Source organism: Harpia harpyja, chromosome 16, assembly GCF_026419915.1.
Source record: "Harpia harpyja isolate bHarHar1 chromosome 16, bHarHar1 primary haplotype, whole genome shotgun sequence".
NCBI classification, from domain to species: domain Eukaryota; kingdom Metazoa; phylum Chordata; class Aves; order Accipitriformes; family Accipitridae; genus Harpia; species Harpia harpyja.
The window spans coordinates 3,755,664-3,779,211 of NC_068955.1; the positions used below are offsets into that span (position 1 = coordinate 3,755,664).

Below are 23,548 nucleotides of genomic sequence, written 5' to 3' on the forward strand. Positions count from 1 at the left end.
ACTTTCTGTAGTTTCTGTCACCTTTGGATGCATCATCAAAGGAAAAGCTCAGCGCTCTCTGTGCCCAGCAGGTTGGAGCATCAAGCTCCAAACAGGCCAGGGAATGAGAGAAAGAAAATGAAGATTATTCCCCAAGGTTCCTGGCCTGGCAGTAGCCATCAGAAAGAGAACCAACGCCAAGCTGCAGCCTGCCCATCTGCCCACTGCAGGACACAGACATGTTCAAATTGTCCTGTTCAGATCATTGCTTCGGCCCTTTTTTCTTGAGTAAAAGGGAGGGGGAACCCTTTGCTGTTGAATACCCCTGGCTTAGTGTTATCTTTGATTTTTATCATAGGAATTTCATTTTACAAGTACAAAGAATTGCCATGTTTTCTCTCACAGATTTCAGAAAAATATGGGCTTCCTGAAGAAAGCATTTATAAAGTCTACAAAAAATGCAAAAGAGGGTAAGCTAATCTCTCATCTGCTTTTATGCCGTGTCTCTAAAACCCCATTCTCTTTGGTACCCTGCCATAGGCTGAAATAGCGTTTTAACAAGATAATAAAAAGTAAAGCCATGTGAGGTCTGTGCTATTTGGAGCATATAAAACTCAGATCTTTCTGGGCTTTAAAGATTTGGGATAATGCTTGTTTGTATTATATTTGTTTGGAGTGTAAAGTCTCCCAAGGAAAGGAAGTTGGATGAAGGAGGAATTGTTTGGGTAGTTTAATGGGTGATCCTTTGTGTCTCAGTCTAAAAGCCTGAGGTTATGGAGAACTTATCTTACTGCCATCAGACAGGTATGAATGTTTGCTTCACCAAACCAAGTGCCTAAATGTCCCGGGCTCAGAAAGAGACTGTACCGGCTAAATAAGAGCATGGGGAGCCCCGGTGGAGGAGAGATCTGAAAGGGAAGTGTCTGTTCCCAGCCTTGCCTTCCTATCCCCAGACAGGGAGGTCAATAGGAAACTTCACGCTCACTTTGGGAGGTGATGGATCAGACCGTTCAGGGCACTGGTGGCTCTTGTGCAGCCCCAGTACAGAAATGCAGGTCCCACTTGAGACACTTGTCAGGCGCTGCTGGGAGACAGGCGTAGCTCGACAGGGGGTGATAGGTGAGGTTTGCAGTAAATGTGAAATGGTTTCTCAAGTGGTTTCAATGTCGTGTTTATAAGTGACCGATCCATGTGGATCTCCTCCATGGTTGAGAGGGAGCGGTGCTAGTTTGCATGAGCTGAGGACCAGCTGCTGAGTCTTCCGTGGAGGGCAATGGTCTTGATGAGGAGCCAAGCGCTACTTTCAGAAACATCTTCTGGACTAAGTACTCCCTCTGGGTTGACCCCATCTCTGGCAGCAAGTTCTCCCTTCAGCTGATGGAAAGGGAACGACTCATAAACTCCCAAGCTTATTTTCATAAAGCTAAATCCAGAGGCCTTCTTGCAGAGCGAGCGAGATATAATCAGGCTTTGCAAGCAGCAGTGACTGCCTGGGAGATGAACTCATTGTTGTTGCTGGCCCTGGTCCAGAGTTTGAGCATGGGGAGAGACAGGCAGAAAAGCAAGGCTGATGACATGTCCTGCGTTATGCAGCCCTGCTGTTCTCACTAGCATGGCCCCCCAAAGAGGTCCTCTGCGTAGCAAAACAAGGGAACAGAGTTCTTGGGAGCTGAGGGTTAGTCCAAAGCTCTGCTTCTGCATTTTCTTTCTGGTGACAGTGAGCTCCTTGGGTGGGATCTTCCAACTCATTTGGTGTCACCATAACTTGATCCCCATGGGACTTAGCCTGTTTGCTTCAAGGGGAGCAGAGCTGAAGTGAGGCTTGGAGCCAGCTGCAAGGTGGGAGGAGGAGAGGCAGTGGTTTCTCCTCCGTGCTGTGATGTGGTGTCACTGAACTGGGAAGCTGTTACAATCCCCTCACCTCTAAATCCGCAAGTGAGCAACCTTTCCCCCTTTAGGAGGGTTTTTAGATAGGATCCTAATTTTAAGATGATGGATGGGCCATAGTGAGGTATCCAAATTTGTCAGGAGGCTCTTCCACCTGTTCCTGAACTCGAGGCCCTCAGTGCTGTCAGATGCTGCTCATCCACTAGCCCCAGAAATGGAAATTTTCTCCCCAAAGAAAAAGAACAACACTGGCGGCCTCAAGAGAGGGATTGTCCCATACACCTTCGGTCAGAGAGCCTCAAGTCTGATCTCGAAGAACAACTGTGAAGGACAGGGGTGGTCAGTTTATTATTACGGCTTCAGGACTGAGCCAAAACTCAGGTGTGTCAGCTGTGGTGGTGGCTTGTGATGTGGCCATCACAGGTCATCAGACTGTCATCAGACAACAACTCCTCTCGGGTAACTCCAGCTTGGGCTGGCCTTTTCTGAACCAGCTGACTGTGAGCATCTGCGCGGCAAGAGAGATCCAAGCGCTGATGAGTTTGCAGGTGGACCAGGAAATGGCACTGCTTCAGGGGAGAGGCCACCTATACTTTGTTTTGCTTTGGTTTTGTTCATTACTTGATCTGATAAGTAGTGAATGTTGTTTAATAATGATTGGGAGGGAAAACAGGCAGATGTCCTTTCCATCTCTTCCCCAAAATGGAGGAGCAAAGAGGTATCTAACAAAAAGAAAAGGCAACACCTGGAAATTAGATTGAAAAAAATAAAATTGACACGTAGTTTAATGAAAGCGCAACATGACTGATGCTATAGGTTATTGCTGAAGCGTGGGAGACATACAAGATTTTCTCCAGTCTACTAGATGGCAGCGTCAGACACTGTTTCCTGCTCCCCCAGATTTAATTTTCCTTTGAATAATTTTATCCTATTGCTCCACCCTAAACAATCCTCTCTTGGTAATTACAGCTTGAGGGTCAGATCTTCATCTGGTGTAAACTAGTGAAGCTCAGTGGTACTACCTGGATTTACAGCAGGTGAGGACCTACTATCAGCCATGGGCCGCCTTAGTGTGATGAGCTCATTCAGATGAACTTAGTCTCAGGGTGACTCAAGAGCAGTAATAAGTAATTTCGTATCTTGGTGAGGTTTAGTCTAGAAAAACAATACAGGGCTCGGATTCCTAATCAACACTCCCTTGAATCTTTTGCGGTTGAGAAATCAGATGGAAGCATGGTAGCAAGAGGCACAGGTGACTTCTCTGGCTTCCAGCACTGAGAGAGCCAGAGATAATTGGAGCAGCTCTGTTGCAAGGCTTTTTGTGACAGCCCACCCTTAGGTATCCACGCTGTCTCTCTGGGGGCACGGGTCGGAGGCCAGACTCCCTGGGATCCGGGGTGTGGGTGCCTGGGCCCCTTGCCCCCAGGTGTCCGGTGCCAGGAGGTGAGATGCAGCTGTGATGGTTATGATTCACAGGGAAGACCCCTGGACGGTGTCAGACCCCGTGTCTCAGGCTCCCCCTGCACTGGGTGGGATGCCCTTCTCCGACTGTGCCGTGACAGAATTAATAGCCTGTTGGTAAAGTGTTCTGTGCTCTGCCAAAAGGCAGCGCAGTGTCGGGCCATGGGACAAAGCTGACACCAGAACAGACTGGACACGAGGACAGAGCTCCCACCTTTGCCTCTGAAATTCGGGCACACTGGGCCAGGACTCTGATGAGCCTGCCTGTACGTGCTGTGATCAAACGGGTAGGAGCCAGTCGCTGCAACCCAGTGTGGCTGCACTGACCTCCGAGGCATTCCCCGGAGGGACACCAGGGCCCCATGTTGGTGCTTGTTAAACTGTTAGATTTGTTAGACGCTCAGCCTTTTCTTTTTCTTGTTTTTAATCTTGGCTTGTGGAGCATTGCACAATTAATGCTATTGCCCCATTAATGACCCCAGCAGGAACCTGGAGGGGATGTGCTTTCTGCAGAGAAAGATAATTTGTTCTCTTTGTTTCCTCCAAACAGTTACAAATTTCACATCTGATTTATGGGAACACAGTGGGGTGATGCAAAGCCGCCCCGTTACTTCCATTACAATAATGAGGGGCTCTTGCCTGGCACAGAACCACAGCCTCAGGTTTAAATCAGCTGTTGAAACGTTTCCTTCTCCCCATGTCTCCATGTAACTGATTCCAGGTCAGAGAAGCTGTGTGATCTGCAGCAGGGTTGGAGGTGTGCCCTTCAGCACGGGGAGGAATTTGCCACCGGCTGGCCCAGCTGGCTGCATACGCTCAGCCTGCCTGTGTGTGTTCCTCGCAGAAAGGGCTCCCAGGCAATGCTCAGGGCACGTCTGCATGGGAGGTTGTTCTGGATAGGAGAAAGGCGTCCTATTCCAAACCACTTCCATCTACTCCCACAGCAGTCTCAGCTTGTTCAGAATAATGCACCCCTAAAAGCACCCAGGCGAGAAGCGAGGAGTGAGCAATTCTGCTCTAAATTCACACCCTGCCGTAATCCAGATTAATTTGCCTGTGTAGCAAACGCTGGGCCTAGGCATGTCGAGGGTAGAATTGCGAAAAGCTCTGCAGGATGTTCCTTTGTGTTGTATCGTGGCTTTAATTAACTAATCATGGCTGAGCCCCTCAAATTGGGTAAGGTGGACGCTGCAGTGCCTTCTTGTGCCTGCTCAGGGCTATGACTCCCGGCGCAGCCTGGCAGCAGCCAACCCGCCCAGCTGGCAGGCAGCGAGGAGCACAGCTGCGATAACATTATGCTGATCAATAACAGGGCAGTAAAGGCAATTTTTAACGGGAATTTTGTGCGGAGACATTTCGGAGAGGGCCACCCCCATGCCACGAGGCTTTGTCAGTGATGTTATTCTCAGTTCTGACTGGGAATCCTGAGTGTGCAGTAACGTCCAGCCCTCCCAACTAAGCTGCTCTGCAAACCTTTCAATGTGCTGCATCTGACCCAGCCGTTCTCCCTCTCCTGTAGGATCCTGGTGAACATGGACAACAACATCATCCAGCACTACAGCAACCACATGGCCTTTCTCCTGGACATGGTGGAAGCAGAGGACAAGTTCCAGATCATCCTCAAGGAGCTATAAAGAGCCATAGGCAGCACTTACTGGGACTACTTCTCTCAAAGCCGGCAAGTTTGACCCAACAGAACTCAGCCTAGTGCCTCGACTTGTTGCCTTTACTTGAATACACTGCCTCTGGGGAGGGCCTCGGCCTCACAGCGCCGGGCCGGAGACTGCTTGGAAGATCTGTTATCGATGTGAACATGGAACTTCTCTCTGTTGAGTTTATTATTATTATTTTTTATTTTATTTTATTTTATTCCCTTCTGGCGATGGGCCTGACCTCCTGTTTCACCGCTGGGAACACGCAGCTACACTAACATGGCTGTCAGAGCCTGGGCAGAGGCAGGGGACTGCCTCTGCTCGCTGTTTGCCTTGGCCCGTGACTGATCCAACCCTAGGCTTTGGCTTTCTCCCAAACCATCAGTCATGCACAACCTTCAAACCATTTCCAGCAGGGCTGAGCCCAGCTCTGAGCTCCTCTCTCTCCACAGAGACTTTCACAGACGCATTTAAAACTCACTGTTGAACGGACACTGCCTGCTCCCATGCCCCACACCCCGCCATATCTGAGTGTAAATACCACGAAGGCCTCCATAGCCCTTGTTTATACATTTCTGATGTATTGTTCCTTTTATATTTTATATATGTATAAATATGCATCGTTTTATATTTGACTCAGTACGGTGACACAGAGCATTTCAAACACAGGCTGCTTCACATTTCTCCGTGAACTCCTTTTGTAACTGTGTTGTTGGTTTTGTTGTTTTAGATACTCCGTAGTAATAAAGGTTCAAAGACGGAAAGTGAACTGTTTTCACCCAGCTCTGGAGGTTGGAGTTGGGAAGGGCCGGGCAGGAGCCAGGGCAGGGAGGTGACCTCAGAGGCACAGAAAGGACGCAAGGTTGGTTTTGCACCGCACGCTGTTTAACAGCGTGAGGAGTTTGTCCGTCTGAACTGTCTCTCCATGAAGTCGTGAGAGACGGCAAGCGCTGCCGAGCTGCTCACGTCTGCAGCTCCTGTTTCCACTTGTGCACGCAGATCAGCACCTGGACTCCTCCTAAACCCTCCCCTCCTGCATGCTGGGCTCTCCCTCCTGGTTCTGTGCCGGCTGCTGCAGACGTGCCGTCACGGCGCTGCGGGCGGGTGGTTACTGAGCAGTTCTAGGCACATCCCTTTGATGGAGGGATTACGTTACACGGATTTGGTGAAATTTTCAGCAAGTCAAAAAGAAATGCCCTGTTTCACTTCTGCTCATAGGAGGAGCAGCTCCGCCTCTATCTTTTTGGTGAGACGGTGTTACCAGATGGCCAGCTGTGTACCTCCTTCCACGTGCTGCACTGGCTGTTTAAACTCCTCACACCTGCTATCTCTCAACCACCAATCCTTCACCCCTGTGCTAAAATTATCTGCAGCTGCTTCCCATTTAGGTAAAAAAATACCGAGGGAAGCACTCTATTTTCAAATTAATCCTCTGACCAGTAAAAACCGGGGACTTTCCTCCTCCCTCCCCTTCATCCTCTGCTTTTCCTGGCCATGTTGAGGGGAGATGCACCTGAGTCCCATGACTGGGGAAAAGAGAGCAGCTCTACTCCCACTGGGAAGGGGGTTTTGAAATGTTGAAACACATCAGGCTGGGGGATTTTGGATTACTTAAGTGTTATCGCGATGAGGAGAGCCTCTAAGATGAGGCTTGGATAAGTTTGAAGGCTTATCAACCCTTGAAGATCTCTCCCAGCTCTCTGTACTCCTTCATATCATAAACTCCTTCTTCAGCAGGATTTCTCTGATTCAGTGTTAGTTCTGCAAGGCTGTGCCTACGGTCTTGCTATAGCAGAATTTCAGCTCCAGTTAAGAACAGGCACACAGAAATCCCCCAACGCTTAGCGTTGATGGCTGTGAAACCTACAGATCCCCTCATCGCCCTGATGCGTCAGGCGGGTGCAGGGGCTCTGCTCTTCTCAGGGAGAGCTCTGCAGCAGGACTCCAGGCACAGGGCACCCGGCCAGCGCTGGGCTGCTCCTGGGGATGGTGAACCGATCCCGCCTGACCACGTGGACAAGCGCTAACTGCTAAGGTAAGAACAGAGATTTCCCCCTGCCTGTGGGAGAAGAACCCAGCCCCTTTAGAGACAAGGGGGTTCGAGGGAAGCACCGTGTCCTCCACACCATTGGAGAGGCCTGAACACAAGGAATCGGTACAAGCAGCAGATGAACGGAGCTGGGAGTACCCCGATGTCTCGCTCTAGGTTTCTGCACGGTGCTAGTGCTCTCCCCAAGGAGCTGCCATTGCCCTGGCAGAGGCTGGGGCTTGTGGGGAAACCCCTGGTAGTGAAGGCAGCTTGCTCTGCCGTGCGGGACAGATTTGGGAGGGCTGCAGGCAACTGTGGGGATTTTTGTGCGTGCAGTGTTATGGGCTTTTGGCGACCTCTTACCCCTCAATTAGTTGCTCTAAGAGTCTGATCTTGGGGCTAACTTCCTACCAGTGTAAACACAGCGCTACCTGACTGATTCTCTTCTCAGTTACACAAGTCTAACTCTATTGACTCTAGTGGCATTAGTCCTAATTTACAACAGCAAAAATCATCTCGCATTGTAAGTTTAGGTTCCCAGCAGAACAATGATGGATTTTGCTGGATTTTATGGTGGTCCTTTTCACACTGGCTACAAACCCATCCTAAGTTTTGCAAGGTTTTCCAAGTTTTGCCCTGGCTGGAGCTATGCGTGTCTACACGGCCCCCCTGCTTTCTGTTCATGGGCTAGAGACAGAGAACCAGGTGCTGCTTCTTGTGCAGGTTCTGGGTAATCTTGACTTTGTCAGGTTTTAAATCACAGTAACTCCGTGTGTGCAGGGAAATGCCGGTTGATTCACGCCAGTGTAAGAGCAGACACAGTCACCGCCCCCTGCCACCCCTACCGAGGGTGGGTGTTTTGCTGACTGGCTCAGTATCGTTCATCCCTTCCAGCAAAGGCGAGTTGCTGTAGAGGTTGCGTAAAGCAGAGCTCCCAAATATGTGAAAGCATTCTTGACTCTTTGCCCGGAGCCCACCAGTTCCTTTTGAAGATTAAGATAGGAGTGATGAAGGCGATTCACCTCTGAGCCAACAAAGGTCGTGTGAAAGTATGAACCCACTTGTGTTTTGCAAAGGGCTCGCGCTGACAAATGAGAGCAGCTTCCTCTGGAGCGGTGTCTGCTCTGGACAGTCGGCAGCTGGTTTGTGCCGACTCGAGTCAGAAACGCTCAAGTCAACTGGCTCGTCAAACGTACCTGGTGGGCGTGCGGCGGAGGGTGTCTGGGCACACGCACACCGCGGAGGTTTGACACGTGTTCCGCACAGGCATCATGCTTCAGCTGGGCCAAGGCCTGACGCTGTGTGGCAAACCCAAGCGTCCGTCCTCTGGGCGAGCAAGCGGCAGAGGTGCAGGATTTGCCCGCACTGCCCTTCTCCTGTATTTCAACTCTGATAAGAAAGGATTCCCCCCCAGGTTAACAACTCCTGTGGGCATGGTCAGTCTCCAGCATCTGTTTTCTCTTTGGTTTATCAGATGAAAACACCAAGAGGAGTGTTTTTGCAATGCCCATCAATTGTAGTAATTATTCAACATCTACAAAACTGGAAGCTGTCAAATCAACTTTAGCTAATGATCATTTTCCAATATACAGTACCAAGTACCGCTAATTAGCTGCTGAGCTATCAGTGAGTCAACCACGGCAGGCTGAGGACAGGACTGCTTACTGTGAGTTAGCGTGTGCTTTGCAGAGTTTGACCGAAGTCCTGTCTGAGGGACCCTGCTCTGGTGTCCGGGTTCTGCTGCTCACAGCGCCGGGAGCCACTTTCTACCGTAGCTGTAGATGAAGGAATATTTCCCGAGTGCTCTGGGCGAATAAGCGCCTGCAATGACAGAGCTGCATAAAAAAAGAGAGACATAGCAGCATGTGAGCTGAGTTGTGCAAGAGCTCTGGTATCCCCAGTGCTGGGCGGAGGGCTCTGCTCTTCACTTCTACAAATAACACCCAGTTTCTATGTCTTTATTCATGCTTATTCATTCCTTGCATCATCAACCAAGCAGCTGAGGATCTCGGTGTGTGGTGTGGTTCTCCATCGCTATAAAGGGAAAAACAGCATCCTGTGTTTTGTTAGGACACCCACATGTTGTGTTTGGAGATGCCCTGGTGCTGTGTTGGGTATCGGAGAGGATCAACGACAGGAAAATGAAACTCTGCATCTGTTTCACAGTATGGAAAGCTTTAATGAAGTCAGCGAGGGTCCCCTCCGCTCTGCTTTCTCACTTAATTCCTTGGTAGTTCCTTGGATTGTAGAACTAAATTTGTGATCGGTGAGGCGGGTACTAAAACCCTCAGCCTGTGTGAATGTCCTGGTATCTTCAGCTGGAAGGTGTCTTTGGCCATAGCATTAGAGTTTAGCGCTAACGTTTGGTGTGCGTAGACGTCGGTTTAGCTTTAGTACGTTGACGGTTGTCTTGAACGTACATTTGACTGTGACTCCTGGGCAAGGGATTAGCCAGAGTTCCTGGAAACACTGAGCCCCTGCCTCCAAACAGCCCAGGCATCAACAACTGCTGAATAACCAGCCTGTAATAAAGCTGCTGCTTTGTATCAGCCACTGACTGATTTAATTGTGAAGTGTTTTGGCTCCCTGTAGTTCTGCTCTTTGTGGCACAGCACAGAACGGTTCTCTACCTATTATGCGTTCTTGTGGGCAAAGGGCTCAAGTCACGTCTAATCTCATGACTGGGCGTTTTGATCCAGTGGAATTTTCTTCCCCTCTTTTCAGGCTAGAGTGGAAAGGAGATGTGGGGTTTTTCTAGCAACAGGGCAAAGACTACATGGATGGCTGTGTCTGTGGTGCTGGTGTCCCCTTCACGCACTGACATGGTATTGCATGGGTTTCTAATCAAACCGGCATAAAAGACTGATGAAAATGAAAGAGGGCATTTCTCCACCATCTGCAGAAGGTATTTCTAGCCCATTCCCCTCCTCTTTAATGAATTTGGTAACCATCCTTAACAATTGTGGGTCAGATCTTCAGCATGAATAAACTGGCCTAGCTCTGTTCCTTTAACTGAAACAGACTGATTTATGTTGGCTGGGGATCTCGTCCTAGCTTAGTCAGCAGAACAGCTCTCGGGGAGTTGGCATGTTGACGCAGTACATTGCAAGTCTGGGATATGATCCGGACGTGGCTCCAGAAAAGCCCATTACCCCACTTGTGCTGCCGCGAGGGCTCTGGAGAGACTAATGGCACCAGCGTGTTCCCTCGCTGTCTGTGGCTGGTACAAAATCTGCAGCTGGGTAAGTTCAAACGCTAGAAAGAATAGCAGTATTGCTATTGTCTGCTTTTTCAACCCTGTAGGAACATCCCAGAAGGACTTAAGAATCTGAGAAGAAATAAACAGGGCAAGAAATATGAGTCTGACTAACTGAAAAAAAATAATGTTATTTGAGCCTGGCAACAATTAGCCAACGGGCGCTGAGGGACACGATCCGCCCAGGCTGAGCTGAGCTCTACCTCCACCCCATGACGAGTTCTGTATCCACGCAGTCAAGAACTGCTCAACACAAGGAGACTGCAGCAGGATTTGTCCCTGCGTCCGCCTCTCTCTTATCAATGCTAATGTCAGGGTCAAGATTCAGCACTGTTTCTTGTGCAAGTTGTCCCTTTCCTGCTGAGGAACAACTCCAGCTGTGACCGCTGCCTGCAGGAGTCGGGCAGCTGCCCACTGGTCCTGGCTGGAGGGACTGGTGGCATGTCACCGTAAGTCAGGCTGTTTAACCCATTCCTCACTGAGGGTGGGTCCCTCCTCCCACTTCGCCAGGCATTTCCTGATTACAAGCTGCGGGATGTGTTTCTTCTCCCATTTTACTCAGCTTTATGTCAGGAAAGCTCTAGTGAAGCCGATGGAGGACAGGACAGCCAGAGGGATCTAAAACCAAGGAGACCCTGCTGAGAGGCTCTGTAACACGGCTCTCCAGCTGGGGCACGGAGGCTCTCTCTACTGTAAGCAGGCATGCCTTCCCCCTCACCCTCTCACCCTGCAAGTGCTCCTCTCTTCCAATCAAATAGAAAAATATTGCAGGTGAAATGTCTGTTGTACCAACAGCCAGAATTATGTGATAGTTTGACACATGCACCAGAACTCACAGAACCTGTTTGTCGAATGCACTGACAGTCAGTGATGCTTTAATGGCCTTTACATTGCAAACACGCTTTTTTCAATCTTGCCTTTAAAAATAATATTGTAAAATATGGAGCAGCGAGTTGGACAAAGAGCTGGTAGTCAGGACTCTAGTGCTGCTTCTGCCACATTGCTGCTGTGTGGCCCTTTGGATGACACTGGACCATCTGAAGGTGTCAGGAGATGCTATGCTCTGATTTTATAAGGATTTAGACACTTGGTGCTCATCATAAATCTACTGTCCCCCATTCGCAAAAGGTCCCACACGCCATGTGCTACTGAGTTAAGTGCCTCTCAGAAACGGTGTGTGTCTTCAGGTGTCCACATGCCTTTGTGGGTGAGCTCTCCTAATTTCTGTGCTTCATTTTTTTTCCTGTTGAGTGGGCAATAGCGCTGTTTGGTCACATTTGTGTTTTGCTATCTGTAGTAGTGAGAAGTACTTCAGAACGATTCTTATTTTTACCTGGACCAGGGAACGCTTCCTGTTATCTGCGCTCTGTCCATCGCCCTGTGTTTGAGACAAACGCAGTCTGCTTTGAGCAGTCCTGCTTTGGAGACCCTTTGTAATCCACAGGGTTGTATTGCCCGGGCCCAGGCGAAGGAGGATCTTTACAAGGTGGGATGGCTGGATCAGAGAGAGTCAAGCAGAATTCCTGCCCGTCAGGAGAAAAAGAGATTTGAGGAACTTGTCCCACACTGATGGGGTTTTATGTCTGGAAATAAAAGCTGTGGTTTCTGTTAAGTGCCCTGGGGAGGTGGATACTTTATCCTTCTAAGCCAAAATCTTTGGGAAATGATCTGGGGGAAGAAAGGGTCCAATTGCAATGCCATAGACAGTCCGCATTGTTTATTGTAAAATAGAAAGACTTGCCAGTGGTCCAGCCTCTGTAGAGACCTGGCTGCCCAGCTACTGCAAAGCAAGATAGTGCTGAAACCAAGACAGCGATGCCAAATGACTCCAACTGGGAGTTCCTCCCATTTTCTCCCACTGACTGAAACAGGAGAGGGAGCAGGCTCTAACCCCAGCAGTTGGGTGTGGAGTGTTTTTGTGTTTTCTGATAATACAGACTGGTGATCTTCTCTCCTCGTATTTAATTTGCCCTTTCCTCTAGCCTTCTGTCCTTATCAAATGCCACTTGGCATTGCTTCCCTCCCAGCCTACAGCTTCCCACTCTTTTTACAAAACCCCTGTTATAAGATACAACTGCTGAGAGATGTAGTAAAGATACACCTGTTGGGTAAGGAGAGCCGTGGGCTTTCTCATGTTCTCATTCTTTTCCATGGTCAGGAATTTATTGTTGATCTTAATCTTAGGCCAGGCAACATCACTGCATGGTGACAATAAATTTACTTGAACAATTTGCTGATAGGCAGATTTATTTGCTTTCTCATAAGGAGAGCAAGGGGGAGGAGGGCTTGGGAGGAGGGAGTTTCCTTTCATGCCTTTTAATCTCTTTGAAACAAGCGGTAGGATGGAATACAAGGGAATGGCAGTTCTGGCTTGAAGGAAGTACTTGAGACTTTTACAAGCCTCTTTCCAGCTCTAATTCCCAGCCTTAGCAGGAGCTGAGGAAATGCCCAGGTTCCTTGAGATGCTGTGCAGCCACGAGCATCCCTCACCATTGCCGCCCAGCGGTTCCCAGATTTGACTCTTTATGCCCAGTGTGTTCCTCTGGGGCCTGGGTCTAGGCACATCCAAAAGAAACACAGCCTAATGCTTAAAGCCTCTGCCTGGGATATGAAGGATCTTTTTCCAGGTCATGTGTGCTCTGGCTTCTTGCTCTGTACGACAGGGATAAGAAATTACCCCTACATCATAAGGGTGGTGCAGTGTTTAATTACTGTTTGTAAATGTCTGAGAGATCATCTGATAAAGGTACCTCTGATACACTGCTCCAGGGTGTTATCAACCCACACTCCCCTTCAAGGCAGTGCACTGTAACACCTCCACCTCTGAGCCAGTTCCTGTACACCCGTGGCAATAACTGGCCCCGTTGGACCAGGTGGTATAGTGGGACGCTGTGGGATCACTCTGCTGTCTGACATATTTTCATATGTCCCATAAAAGTGGCACGTCTTCCAGGCTGGACCTACCTAAAAGGAGTTTTCTTTGCTTCCTTGGTCGGTTTATGTGGCTGTTAGGTTGCAGGCTCTGGAGTAAATCCGTACATCCTTGTTAGGCGGGAGGTCTTTGACTTGAAGCAGGATGTTATACCCTTGGGAGACACCTTGATGAGGGAATCGTTGATGTCGTAGTGACCTACGAGACAAACAGGAAAGGGATGTAAATACCAAACAAGGTCGCAACAGTGGCACTGAGGAGAGTGCATCAGTCAGTGAATGTAATAGAAGGAAAAAGAACCGGTATAACAGGACTGTGTGGGGAAATCACTTCTGGATTTAAAAAGTGCTGTCCTGGGCAGACCTTATTTCGAGGGACACTGATAAGGCAACACTAAACTTTGTCCTGAGCATAGGAACAAACACAAGTATTAGCAATTTTAAAGAATCAAACAAATGGGAGGAGAACTCGCATGTGGTATAACTTGTAAGATAAGCTACAAAGCTATGTGCCTTCACACTCCAGGTCTCAAACCTCACCAGACAATGGGCCAGGAGCAGACTTCTTTTGCAGCTCGAGTACTGTGGAGCTTGGTACATTATGCACTAATGTGGCTTCTCCTGAAGCCTCTGGCATTTACACTGAGTTGTGGGGCGTTCTAGCGATTCCTTACGGCTACTCAAAACTGTCAGAATGGTTTCCGGATTGTTGTCTCAGCAGAGGTTCAAAGAGACCTACCCAGAGCTCTTCGAAGGGAGACTAACTAGTGTCCTGACACCTGTTTAAATTGAACATGCCTTAAGAAGCTCTGAGTGACCTGAATTTGTGTGCGATGGTGCTCTGCACCCTGGATGATCAGAACCAAAATCACCAGCAACATCTTTCCTCCCAGTTCAAGGCTCTTGTACATGGAGAAGGCCGTTTTCCAAATTTTTCCAAATTTAATCCTCTTGTGGTTTTGGACATAAACACTGTCTGGCCAGAAACGTTGTTGCTTTGCTTGCAGAAATCCATAGAGGTCTGTTTCAGAAAAAGAAAAAGGGCTTGTGAATGCCTTTGAATTGACTTTACCTGTGGGTAATTACCAACAAAGGAAAACCCACATTTAAAATCCAGTTGTCTCCATTGTGAGTGATTCTAATGATACAGCTGTAGGCAGTATTAGGGCCAAAATCTGGGAGTGTTTACCAATTGTAGGTAGGTCTCTTTGTGACTGCCCAGCATGTAAAGCTTGCATTTACACAGACGCCAAGGACTTGAAACTCTTGCAGAAAATGTGGCTTTGTGTGTTTAACTGCTGTCTCTAGACTTCTCCAATGTCAGCTCTAAGTGTCCATTTTTGTTCAAGTCACCAACTGAGCACAGAATTTGAGGTGGTGCTGCCAAGACTCCAAAGGAGCATCTGCGTGGCAGCCTCTGGAAAGCGCTACAGAGAAAAGGAGATGTCTCTGTGGCTGTTGCTGCTGGGACTGCAGGGTGGGCTGATGGCTTTGAGCTAAGGATGATTTGAAGAATCTGTATTTCAGTTCATTCAAGCCTGCAGATAACTGCTGGAGCGTTTGTGCCCTCCTGCAGCTTGCACCAAGCTCAGTGTGCAGCACTGTTGTTATGCTGCTAGCGGTCCCCGAGCTAATTAACTTGGACAGAGGTGCCAAAAGTCCCTGGGGAAGCAGGTCATGCTGCTCTTCTGGAGTGCTCAGCTACCTGCTGCAGTCACTGCCCTGGTGCACACAGCAGCTCTTTGACAAAATATATATAGAAACACATTTCATCCACAGCTCCTAAGGAGCCTCACACTCAAAGTGAGAATTGCTCTCCTTACAGAGTCAAAAAACCTACGGTGCCAAAGGCTGTATGAGTTACCCAAAATCACAGAATAGATCACTGGTGAAATGGGACAAAGGAAAGATTCTTCAGATTCCCAGGATGAAGCCTTACCTCCTGGAACATGCTCTGGGATTTAAAGCTTTTTATTGTCGGCTGCTGAAATTGACTTTTTCTAATCGGGCTATAGTTGGAGAAAACATCTAATGGTCCAGGCTAATTCAATGATGTAAGTGGAAGAGTCCAGTTCACGCACAAGAGTGGGGAGGTAGCAAGATGACACCTGCATTAAAGATTCAAACACAAAAAGCCTGATGCTTTTTTCCCTGTTTTTTTCATGTTTCCTATAGTAAGCTGGTGAAATGCCTACAATAGTCATGATGTTTAACTGTCTTTATTTTAAGATAGGGTTTGGTCCCAGAGCTGAAGACGGCTTTGAGGACAGCTTGGGACACTGTCTTCTTGTTTCTCACTCTTTTTTTTTTTTTTCTCCAATATTTGTCAATTTTCAGCTGTCACTGCCTCAAAAGCAGATCCTCCAGTTACTAGACAAAAGTTCCTTTTTGCCTGAGTGAAAGCAGTGACCACGTAAAGACTGCAGGATCTGTCCACCTTTTTCTTCTCAGATGTCTCTTTGTCTATAGTCATAAATTATCAGACACTGCCATCTTTTAAATAGATAGTTTCCTGTTCTGCTTCTTGTAGGTTAGATATTATCTCCTACAGTAAATCATGAGTCAGTGATTAATTCAAGAAGGCCGTTCCCAGAAGCAAATTCTTACAGTGTTAAAAATAATATGATGCGAATCCATTATAGTATGATATAGAAAATAATTATGGCCTGCAAACTAGTTTAATCAACTTAGAACATGCTGGGGCAGATACTCAGTCGGAGTGAGTCATTATAAGAAAGTTCACAGTCTTAGCGTATAGGTTGTGTGAGCAAACATGATTACCCCATGTCAGCTGAGTCTCGGTAACTCTGTACGTGTGTTCTTTGCACACCCAAATTGTGAGGTAAGACATGTTTGTTTAAAACACCTTTGCTGATGTTTAAACTGTATCAAATTACTATAAAAGCATGAATTGCTTCAGGAACATGCATGCAGCCAGTTAAGATGTCTCAGCTGATGAGTGGCAGCTTATTAAGCTTATTAAATTGTGTCGTCTTCATTCTGTCTTAAACAGCTATGCAAAGTCATCAAATATTATAAAGAGTCAATGTGCTCTGCCTCACCACAAAGTGGATGTATCTTGCATTAAAGTGCAGTTTAAAAGGGGACAGCTCACTAGGAAATGGCTGCAATGCTGACATGCTGTGCAGAAAAAGACAAAAACTCTCTCTAAAGAATAACAAAACAATCCAAAAGTAATCACAGCTATAGCAAGACACCATTGAAGGGACAGAAAAGTCCATTAGCACTGCATATATTATTATAAACTCTCTGATAATTGTTAATAACACTTTGTGTTTTGTTAGTATCTTCCGTATCTCAAAACATTCTGAATTCCTGTGGACTAAAGCTTACAACACCCCAGTGAAGCCTGGTCACCGTGGCATGGGTGGGGAGCATCAGGCACAGAACAGTTAAGTGACTTACACAAGGGTGAATCAGCAGGAGGTTCAGGAACTGAACCTGAAGGCTAGGTCCTTGGCTGATATAAACTGGCACAGCTCCATGGCAAGTGGAAGGGCACAGTCAATTACATCAGTTGTACGTACACAGACCTGATTCCCAGCTCTGAGGTTGAACCTCAAAACCCAGCACCTGTTAAAGATGTAACATTCACCTGCCTTGAGCTTCTTGGCAGAAGTTCCCTGTAACCAACCAACACAGGTCAGATTTCTGGGATGAAAACTCACGGGATGCTATGGGGTCTTTCAGTATCAAAGCTGGTGGATGTGGCAAGGACACGGACGGGTTGCTGCCGTCCCAGTGTCAGGCATGTGTTCTTGCTCTGTTGGTATTGAAGAGTTATTGCCCGATGTGTGCTCAAGGTTCACAACAGCACATGGTACATCTGCAGCACGGTCAGAGGTAAAACAGCAGATCATGCGGAAATAGCTGACCTAGCTTCATGCTCGTTCGTTTAGATACTGGTGCCAAACTGCCCACAGTGGCACAGACCTCAAAATCGTCAGGCACAGGATAAGTACCTGGTGCAAAGGTCTGGGCTGTTCCAGCTACCCTGAGAGCTGCACCCAAACTAGGTAGGTTACAGCTAGTTCTAGTGTCTTCTGGAACATCAAACATCACTTCACAAACATTATACATTAGCTGTGACCCGCCCCCATCCTTGTCCTCCCTTGCTAATCTACTTACATAGCATTGATTGGGTGCTGGAGTGGGGATTTTCTCAATCTACCTAGCAATGGGGTGTTGAAACATGCTAGGGTTTTCCTTGCTGAAGTCTTGCTTGGGCTGAAAACATGACAGGATCTTGTAGGCATTCGCAGCTGGATAGTTGGAGATTTTCTTGCATGCAGTGCGTGGAACCTGGAAACAGAGGGAGCAAGGAAACTGTCAGTAGCTGAGCTGGGAAGAAGCTGGGAAGAAACTGGGAAGTAACTGTGGCCTGAAATTTACCAAATCTAATTTTTAAGGACAAATCACCTTTTGCATTTTAAAAACAGCAGAAACTGCTACACAGAACTGATGGCTGCAAGTTCTATGAGATGAAATGGGGGTGAGGGTGACTTTTTCAGGTACCAAGTTTCATTGATTTCTCCTTTTTTGGGGTGGAGATGCTCATCAGCTTGCAAAAGAAACCTTAAAGACAACCTTTACATCTTTTGTTAGAGAGAACAGATCCTGAAATTATTCACTTTAGCTACGAATTTCAGAGAGCTTAATACAATATTCTAAATGAGTCCACAGAGTGTGTGTGTGTGCGTGTGTGTATCCTTCTTTACACTTTAGTAACTTAACAACAGCTTTGCCAATTTTGCTTGAAAAGCTTCATGCAAAATTAAAAAGGACCACCTCTGGGTGAGACTGAGCAAAGGAAATTTCAGCCCCAGTAGAAATTTAAAAGATAAGAGCATATGAAAAAGCAGCTTAGAAGAGCTGTTGGACTTCTACCTTAATTATAACTGTCTGACAATGAGAAATCATTTTCCCTCTTGGCTGGATTTTAGAAAAATCCCCAATACAACCCTAAATAGGTATTGCAGACATAGTCAACAGAGTCAGTTAAAGACCAGATCCATAGTCTACTGAAGTCAATACAAAGGCACTAGGTGACTTTAGCAGCTTTGGAAATCAGTCTGAAATAAAATACTTCCTCTTACCAGTGAAGGGAAGTATGCGGTTCCTTTCTTTGACAATGAGGTGCTGTTGATCTCTGCAGACTGATGAGTGACACTATAGAATCCTGGGCCTGGGGTTTCATTCTAGCAAGAGAAATATCACACGTGTGGACCAAGCTGTATTAGTTACCTCTCTCCTGGGGCAAATGCAATGAGACATAGGCCCAGGCTCACACCGATACCAATGGGACAGCTCCCTTCCCCAGTACATCCCTGCTCTTCATCTTTCTGAGCGTAGACCAAAACATACCGATTCTTTTAGGAACAACTCTGAGAACAGTGATGCTGGAACAGAGCAATGGTCCATACAGTCCATATGTATCTAAACAACTTTTAAACCTTGCTTACAATTGGTCTTACTGGCCCTTATGGCTGTGAGTTCCACAAATAAACTACTATTAATTATTTTTTTAATTTGTATATCTGTTGCTCCAGACAGCTTTCATGGTAAATTACCATCCCAGTTTACAAATGGAGAATGAACATTGTTTGTTCAATTACTTCCTTCTTTCAAGTTTAAATTTATTAAGTTTATGCTGATATCCTTCTGTTTTATATGATATGGGAGAAGCTCACTATTTCATTTTTCTTAACTATCTCAAATACATTTCAATCCATCTTATTTGCCTTCTCTCTAAATTAAACATCTTCAGTGTTTTCAGTCTTTACTGGGACTCTAATGATCATATCTCTTATTTCTAAATTGAGTCTATTTCTGCCATAACCTTTTTTCAGAGTCAGGGTGGCCAGAACTAAACATAACATTCCAGTTGAAGGTGTACCAGCAGCATAAATGATGGTATTATTGTATTTCCTGTACCATTGTCCAAGTCATCACTTGCACCCCCAAATTGTAATTGTGTATTGAGGTAGATGTCTCCCTTGTTTCAAAATTATAATCTTTTAATGCAAGTCTCCTGTTGCATGGAAAACTGAATATTTCTGAGTATCGGGAAGATCAAATTTCTCTACTGTCTACACGGCAATTTGTATAGACTGGGAGCCACAGCAAATCTAAAATCTCACCTGTAACATCTGAGTGGGACCTAATTAATTCAGCATGTGGGCAGAATGCATTATTTGCCATCACCACACCTTTCCTGACTGTTCTCTTTCTGGGCTTTTCAAAAAGAGGACTGGGCGGGATTCTATTTATAGAGCCAAATAAATCAGAACCCGCCTGTGTCGTACACAATACCTCCTCCAGCTTTTCAGACATGGTCCCACGAAGTGCTGAATGCCCTTGGTAGCATGCCCTACTTCTGCCAATCCCAGAAAAAAAAGTGGGACTTGGAAGGTCTGGGACCATACAAGATGAAAGAAATAGCTTTGTACTAACATAAATGTGAAATTATTCCAGTATGTAGGACGGAAAGAGCTGAAGTTCCTGATCTTTAAGAGCATTCTACCATTATGTGAACTTAATTAATTGTCTTGTCTGCCAGTTACCAATGGAAAATATTCTGGAAGTGCCTGGAAGCGACTTAGTTCCTGTTCTGATGACTTCGGAGTTGGATTCTGACAGTAATCAGATGCGCCCTCCCCCCCCCAATAATGTGTGCATAACAGTGAGGGAAAGAGAATAGGATGCATGGGATTGAAGAACAAGGCAATGTGCAGTCGAGAGGAGAAAAGAAAGTAGTCTGGGCATTATTCCACTCATGCAAAGACACGAGGCTGAATGAAGGGATTTGACTGTGTAGACTGTTTTTGCAGGATCAAGAAGGAGCAGGAAAGATGCAAGGTTGAAAGTGGGGAAATGGAAGCCTGCACAGGACAAGTATATGGTTGATTAAAAACCACCATCTAGACAGGACCTGTGCTGATGGCCATACAGTAGCAGCAATCCTAGAATGACTCGCTCCCCCTTAAGAAACAACCAGAAACGGCAGGGAAAAGAAGGGAGGCTCTTGCTCTGCTTGGTCTTGCAAAAGAGCAGACTAAAGGGAAGAAGAGATGGGAGTGGGCAGGCAGTGTTGTCTATGGAGAAGATGCTGTTGATTTATAGTGAGATCATGGGCAAATCACTTCACCAGTCTGTTTTTCCACTGCAGCTGAGCTGTTTCTTGCTACATGCATGGACAAGTGTAATAGAGCTACTACAGTGCTAAAAATAATAAAACCCAAATATGTGCCACTTCCATTGAAACTGGAAGAGCATTGCAAGGAATCGGATCCCAGGCCTCCAGTTCTCGTTATGTGCACACATAATCCTTGCGGATTTGGCCTTCCTCAAAAAAATGCCACCTGAGTTATAAAGCAGATATAGTCACAAATAATCTCTTTCACATATTTTTCTTTGTAGGAAAATGCTTCAGGACAAACCAAAATTTGAGGTTTGTGATGCAACCCTGGGAATTTCAGCAGAGCTGCTCTGACTTACGCTATGTTTCAGTTCAGCCCCTGTGTGACACTCCTAGGATGCCAAACCTACAGGAGGAGATTTCTGAAGATGTGGTCTGAGGGCTTGTCCACATGGAGCAGGCAGGGATCCTGAGCTATTTTTTATCAACCCCCAGAACTAGAAGCAGAACAGACACTGCACTGCCCTGGTCTTCGGCTTGCATCTCCATGTGGCCCTGTCATGTGGAAGCTCTGCCACGTGCTTGAGGTTCTCCACCCTGTGCTCCATGGACAAGAGGCTTGTGCTGAGGAAAGCAAGATTGGTCCAATTTGCTAGAACTGGCTATTAAAATTGCAGCATGTTTCCAAAGCAGCTGATAAAAAACTGCATCTGCAAGCTCCATTCCCTGGTGTTGCCCAGGCTTGGCTGCTCCTGCTGACCAGCCTGCTGAGGCTTGGATAGAGTCCCATGCTCAGCCCTGCCCCATAAAGGGGAGTTACTACTCTGGCAGCACGTTCTTGATTAGTGCCTTCCAGGATAGCACGTGTAAGGGAAACAGCTACAGAGCCTTTCTCCCATCCGATGCACCCAGCTCTGGGTTTGGCATGACCATCATCACCTCAGTGTTGTTGAAAGTAATTGGAGATTAGACATCTACACGCCCTTGGAAATCTACCTCCTGCTAAAGTGACTGCACACCTCTGTGCCCTTTGAATCGTATTCTGGTAGTATAAGGGGGCACTGTGCTGCGAGGTAAGTCCATCAGAAATACCTTGCAAACTCCAGTGTTCTGGTACCCACAGGGGTGTGTGAAGACATTGGTAAACTGGCAGTTACAAAAGTGGGTCAACTCACCTGTTAGGTATTCTAGGTCAGGTAGTAAGAAGCAAATAAGCTCTTTACGTTGCCTAAATTACAAGTGGGTAAACTTCATGTACCAGCATTTATCCCTGACTACCCTGCTAAAGGAATGTGCTCCAAAATGGCTTGTGCTGAAGGACACAGTCAACTGCTTTTGGTGGAGGAAACTAAGTCAGCAGCCCCCAAATGGTCTAGCATTAATGGATCTAATGCTTCCCCTCCCCTATCTGGTGCAGCAACTTTTCTCTAGGGATAAAGCTTAAGAAAGAATCAGCCAAGCCCTTGTGTAGCTTGTGGTTTGGCTTCCTGCCCGCTCTGCCCTTCAAGCAGGAAATTCTCAAAGGGAAGGGAGTGCTTTGTGAAGCTACCTTAAGTCTCTGCCTCTTCTTTTTTAGTCAGAACTTAGCATCAGGTCATCTGGAACTCCTGGAAGCTGACCAGACAGACTGATGGCGCCTACAGAAGGTATTTAAGCAACTTCTCTACCTTGATCATTTTGCCTCATCTTTTGTCCTTTACGTCCTTGATTGCTGTTATTCAATCCTGAGATAATACACTCCTGATATCACTGAGATGGGAGAGACAAGCAAGGAGGAAGAGATCAAAGGAAGGAGAAGAAAGAGAAGATGCCAAAGGCAGAAGAAGAAAGAGGGAGGATGCCAAATACTTCCTTGATTTACCTACTTCACATACCCGGTACATAAAGTTTCAGAAATTCTTAATATACTTAATTTTCAGAGTTGTGGGGTTACCACATAGTCACCAGGAGACTGCCAGCAGGGGCCATGGGCATCCTCCTTCCACCAGCAGAGGAAGTAGCTTGAAAGCTGGATCCAGAAAGCCCAGGAGGCCCTCGGCACCTGTGAGTGTTGGCTGGACTTGAAAAGAAACCCGGCAGAGGGCAGGCTGGGAAACAGTATGGTTTTAAAATATCTTTCTGCTTCCCTCTGCTGGCCAGATAACAGATGTACCAATGTCATTCCTACACATCGGGGAAGGATCAGGGTGAAAAATAGCAAAAGATAGGAGGGGTCATCTTGTGCTATCATTACACAAGCGTTAACTCCACTGATTTCTTTGAATTTGGTCCTGAATTTCAGAAGAAACGCAACGTATATGTATATGTCCTAGAGAGCTCAAGAAGATTGGAAATGGGACCAGAGCCAAAGCTGGGTGGGTGAGAGATGGGCAGATGGTACAGACGAGGGTGCTGTATGTGGAGTAATTTCAAGGTTTAAACCAATAATATTGCATTACCATTTTTCTCATCCTGTTATCAGTTGTGATTACAAAGTTAATTTAACAGCCTTGATCTAAACTTAGTTGCTATCCTTGTTACAAAACAAGATCATTATGAGTTGCAAAAAAATTCAAAACAAAGACATAAACTTCAAACATTTTTGTTACTAACTTGGTTATACTGAAATCTCTTTGACTGAGAATTAAATCCCCTTTTTTCCCTGAGTTTGAGATTCATTTCTAATGGTATTTATAAGGACTGGAGGAAATCTTGACACCTAAAAGGAACAGCCAATGATATTCTGAATATGGAGATACAGGAAACCTAACTACAATGCCAGCTTTCATTTTAAATAGGATGTGTAAGATAAAGGCAAATCTAACATTAATGCAGTATTCAAGTCAAGAAATCAGCAGTCATTTCTGCATTTAATTTCCCTGTTTTATTTAAGAAGCAAAGGGAAAAAAAGCACTTTGAAGCACTACTCTTGCTGAATGGGCTTTAAGGGTGACTCAGTGCTGTTACATCACTTTTGCAGGTTGTCCTCATTTACTGAGTCAGGCATCTTAACTCACTTCATGGGGCTGACCCACTCTAAACTGAAAATCTGAGGAAAGATGCCGAGTGCCCCAGCTCCTGCCAAACTTGGACACTAAGCTTCCCCTTGCCACCCAAAAAGCGCTGCGCTTTGCAGGCCTGGAATCAAAAGCCTTGCCTTGGCAGTGTTCTTGACTGCCAAGAGATGGTGAGGTGGAAGCTACTACAGGTTTTCA

The 23,548-nt window shown here is 46.6% G+C and overlaps 2 protein-coding genes across 3 annotated transcripts in view; one reads left to right on the plus strand and one right to left on the minus strand.

Moving 5' to 3' along the window:
• Positions 1–5,918, plus strand: part of GRHL3 (grainyhead like transcription factor 3) — a 32,360-nt gene extending 26,442 nt beyond the window's left edge. For both annotated transcript variants that reach the window (XM_052811842.1, XM_052811843.1), the window contains exons 17-18: positions 385–449; positions 4,847–5,918. In XM_052811842.1, the coding sequence (XP_052667802.1) occupies positions 385–449; positions 4,847–4,961 (180 nt within the window). In that variant the 3' untranslated portion in view covers positions 4,962–5,918. The remainder of the gene's footprint in view (positions 1–384; positions 450–4,846) is intronic.
• Positions 5,919–11,415: 5,497 nt separating this feature from the next.
• Positions 11,416–23,012, minus strand: STPG1 (sperm tail PG-rich repeat containing 1). The gene is made up of 7 exons (XM_052811719.1): positions 22,947–23,012; positions 18,313–18,414; positions 17,388–17,518; positions 16,258–16,336; positions 14,105–14,216; positions 13,276–13,394; positions 11,416–11,787 (listed from the first exon to the last, which is right to left on the minus strand). The coding sequence occupies exons 1-7, from the start codon at positions 23,010–23,012 to the stop codon at positions 11,620–11,622; spliced, it is 777 nt and encodes a 258-aa protein (XP_052667679.1). The 3' UTR covers positions 11,416–11,619.
• Positions 23,013–23,548: the final 536 nt, after the last annotated feature.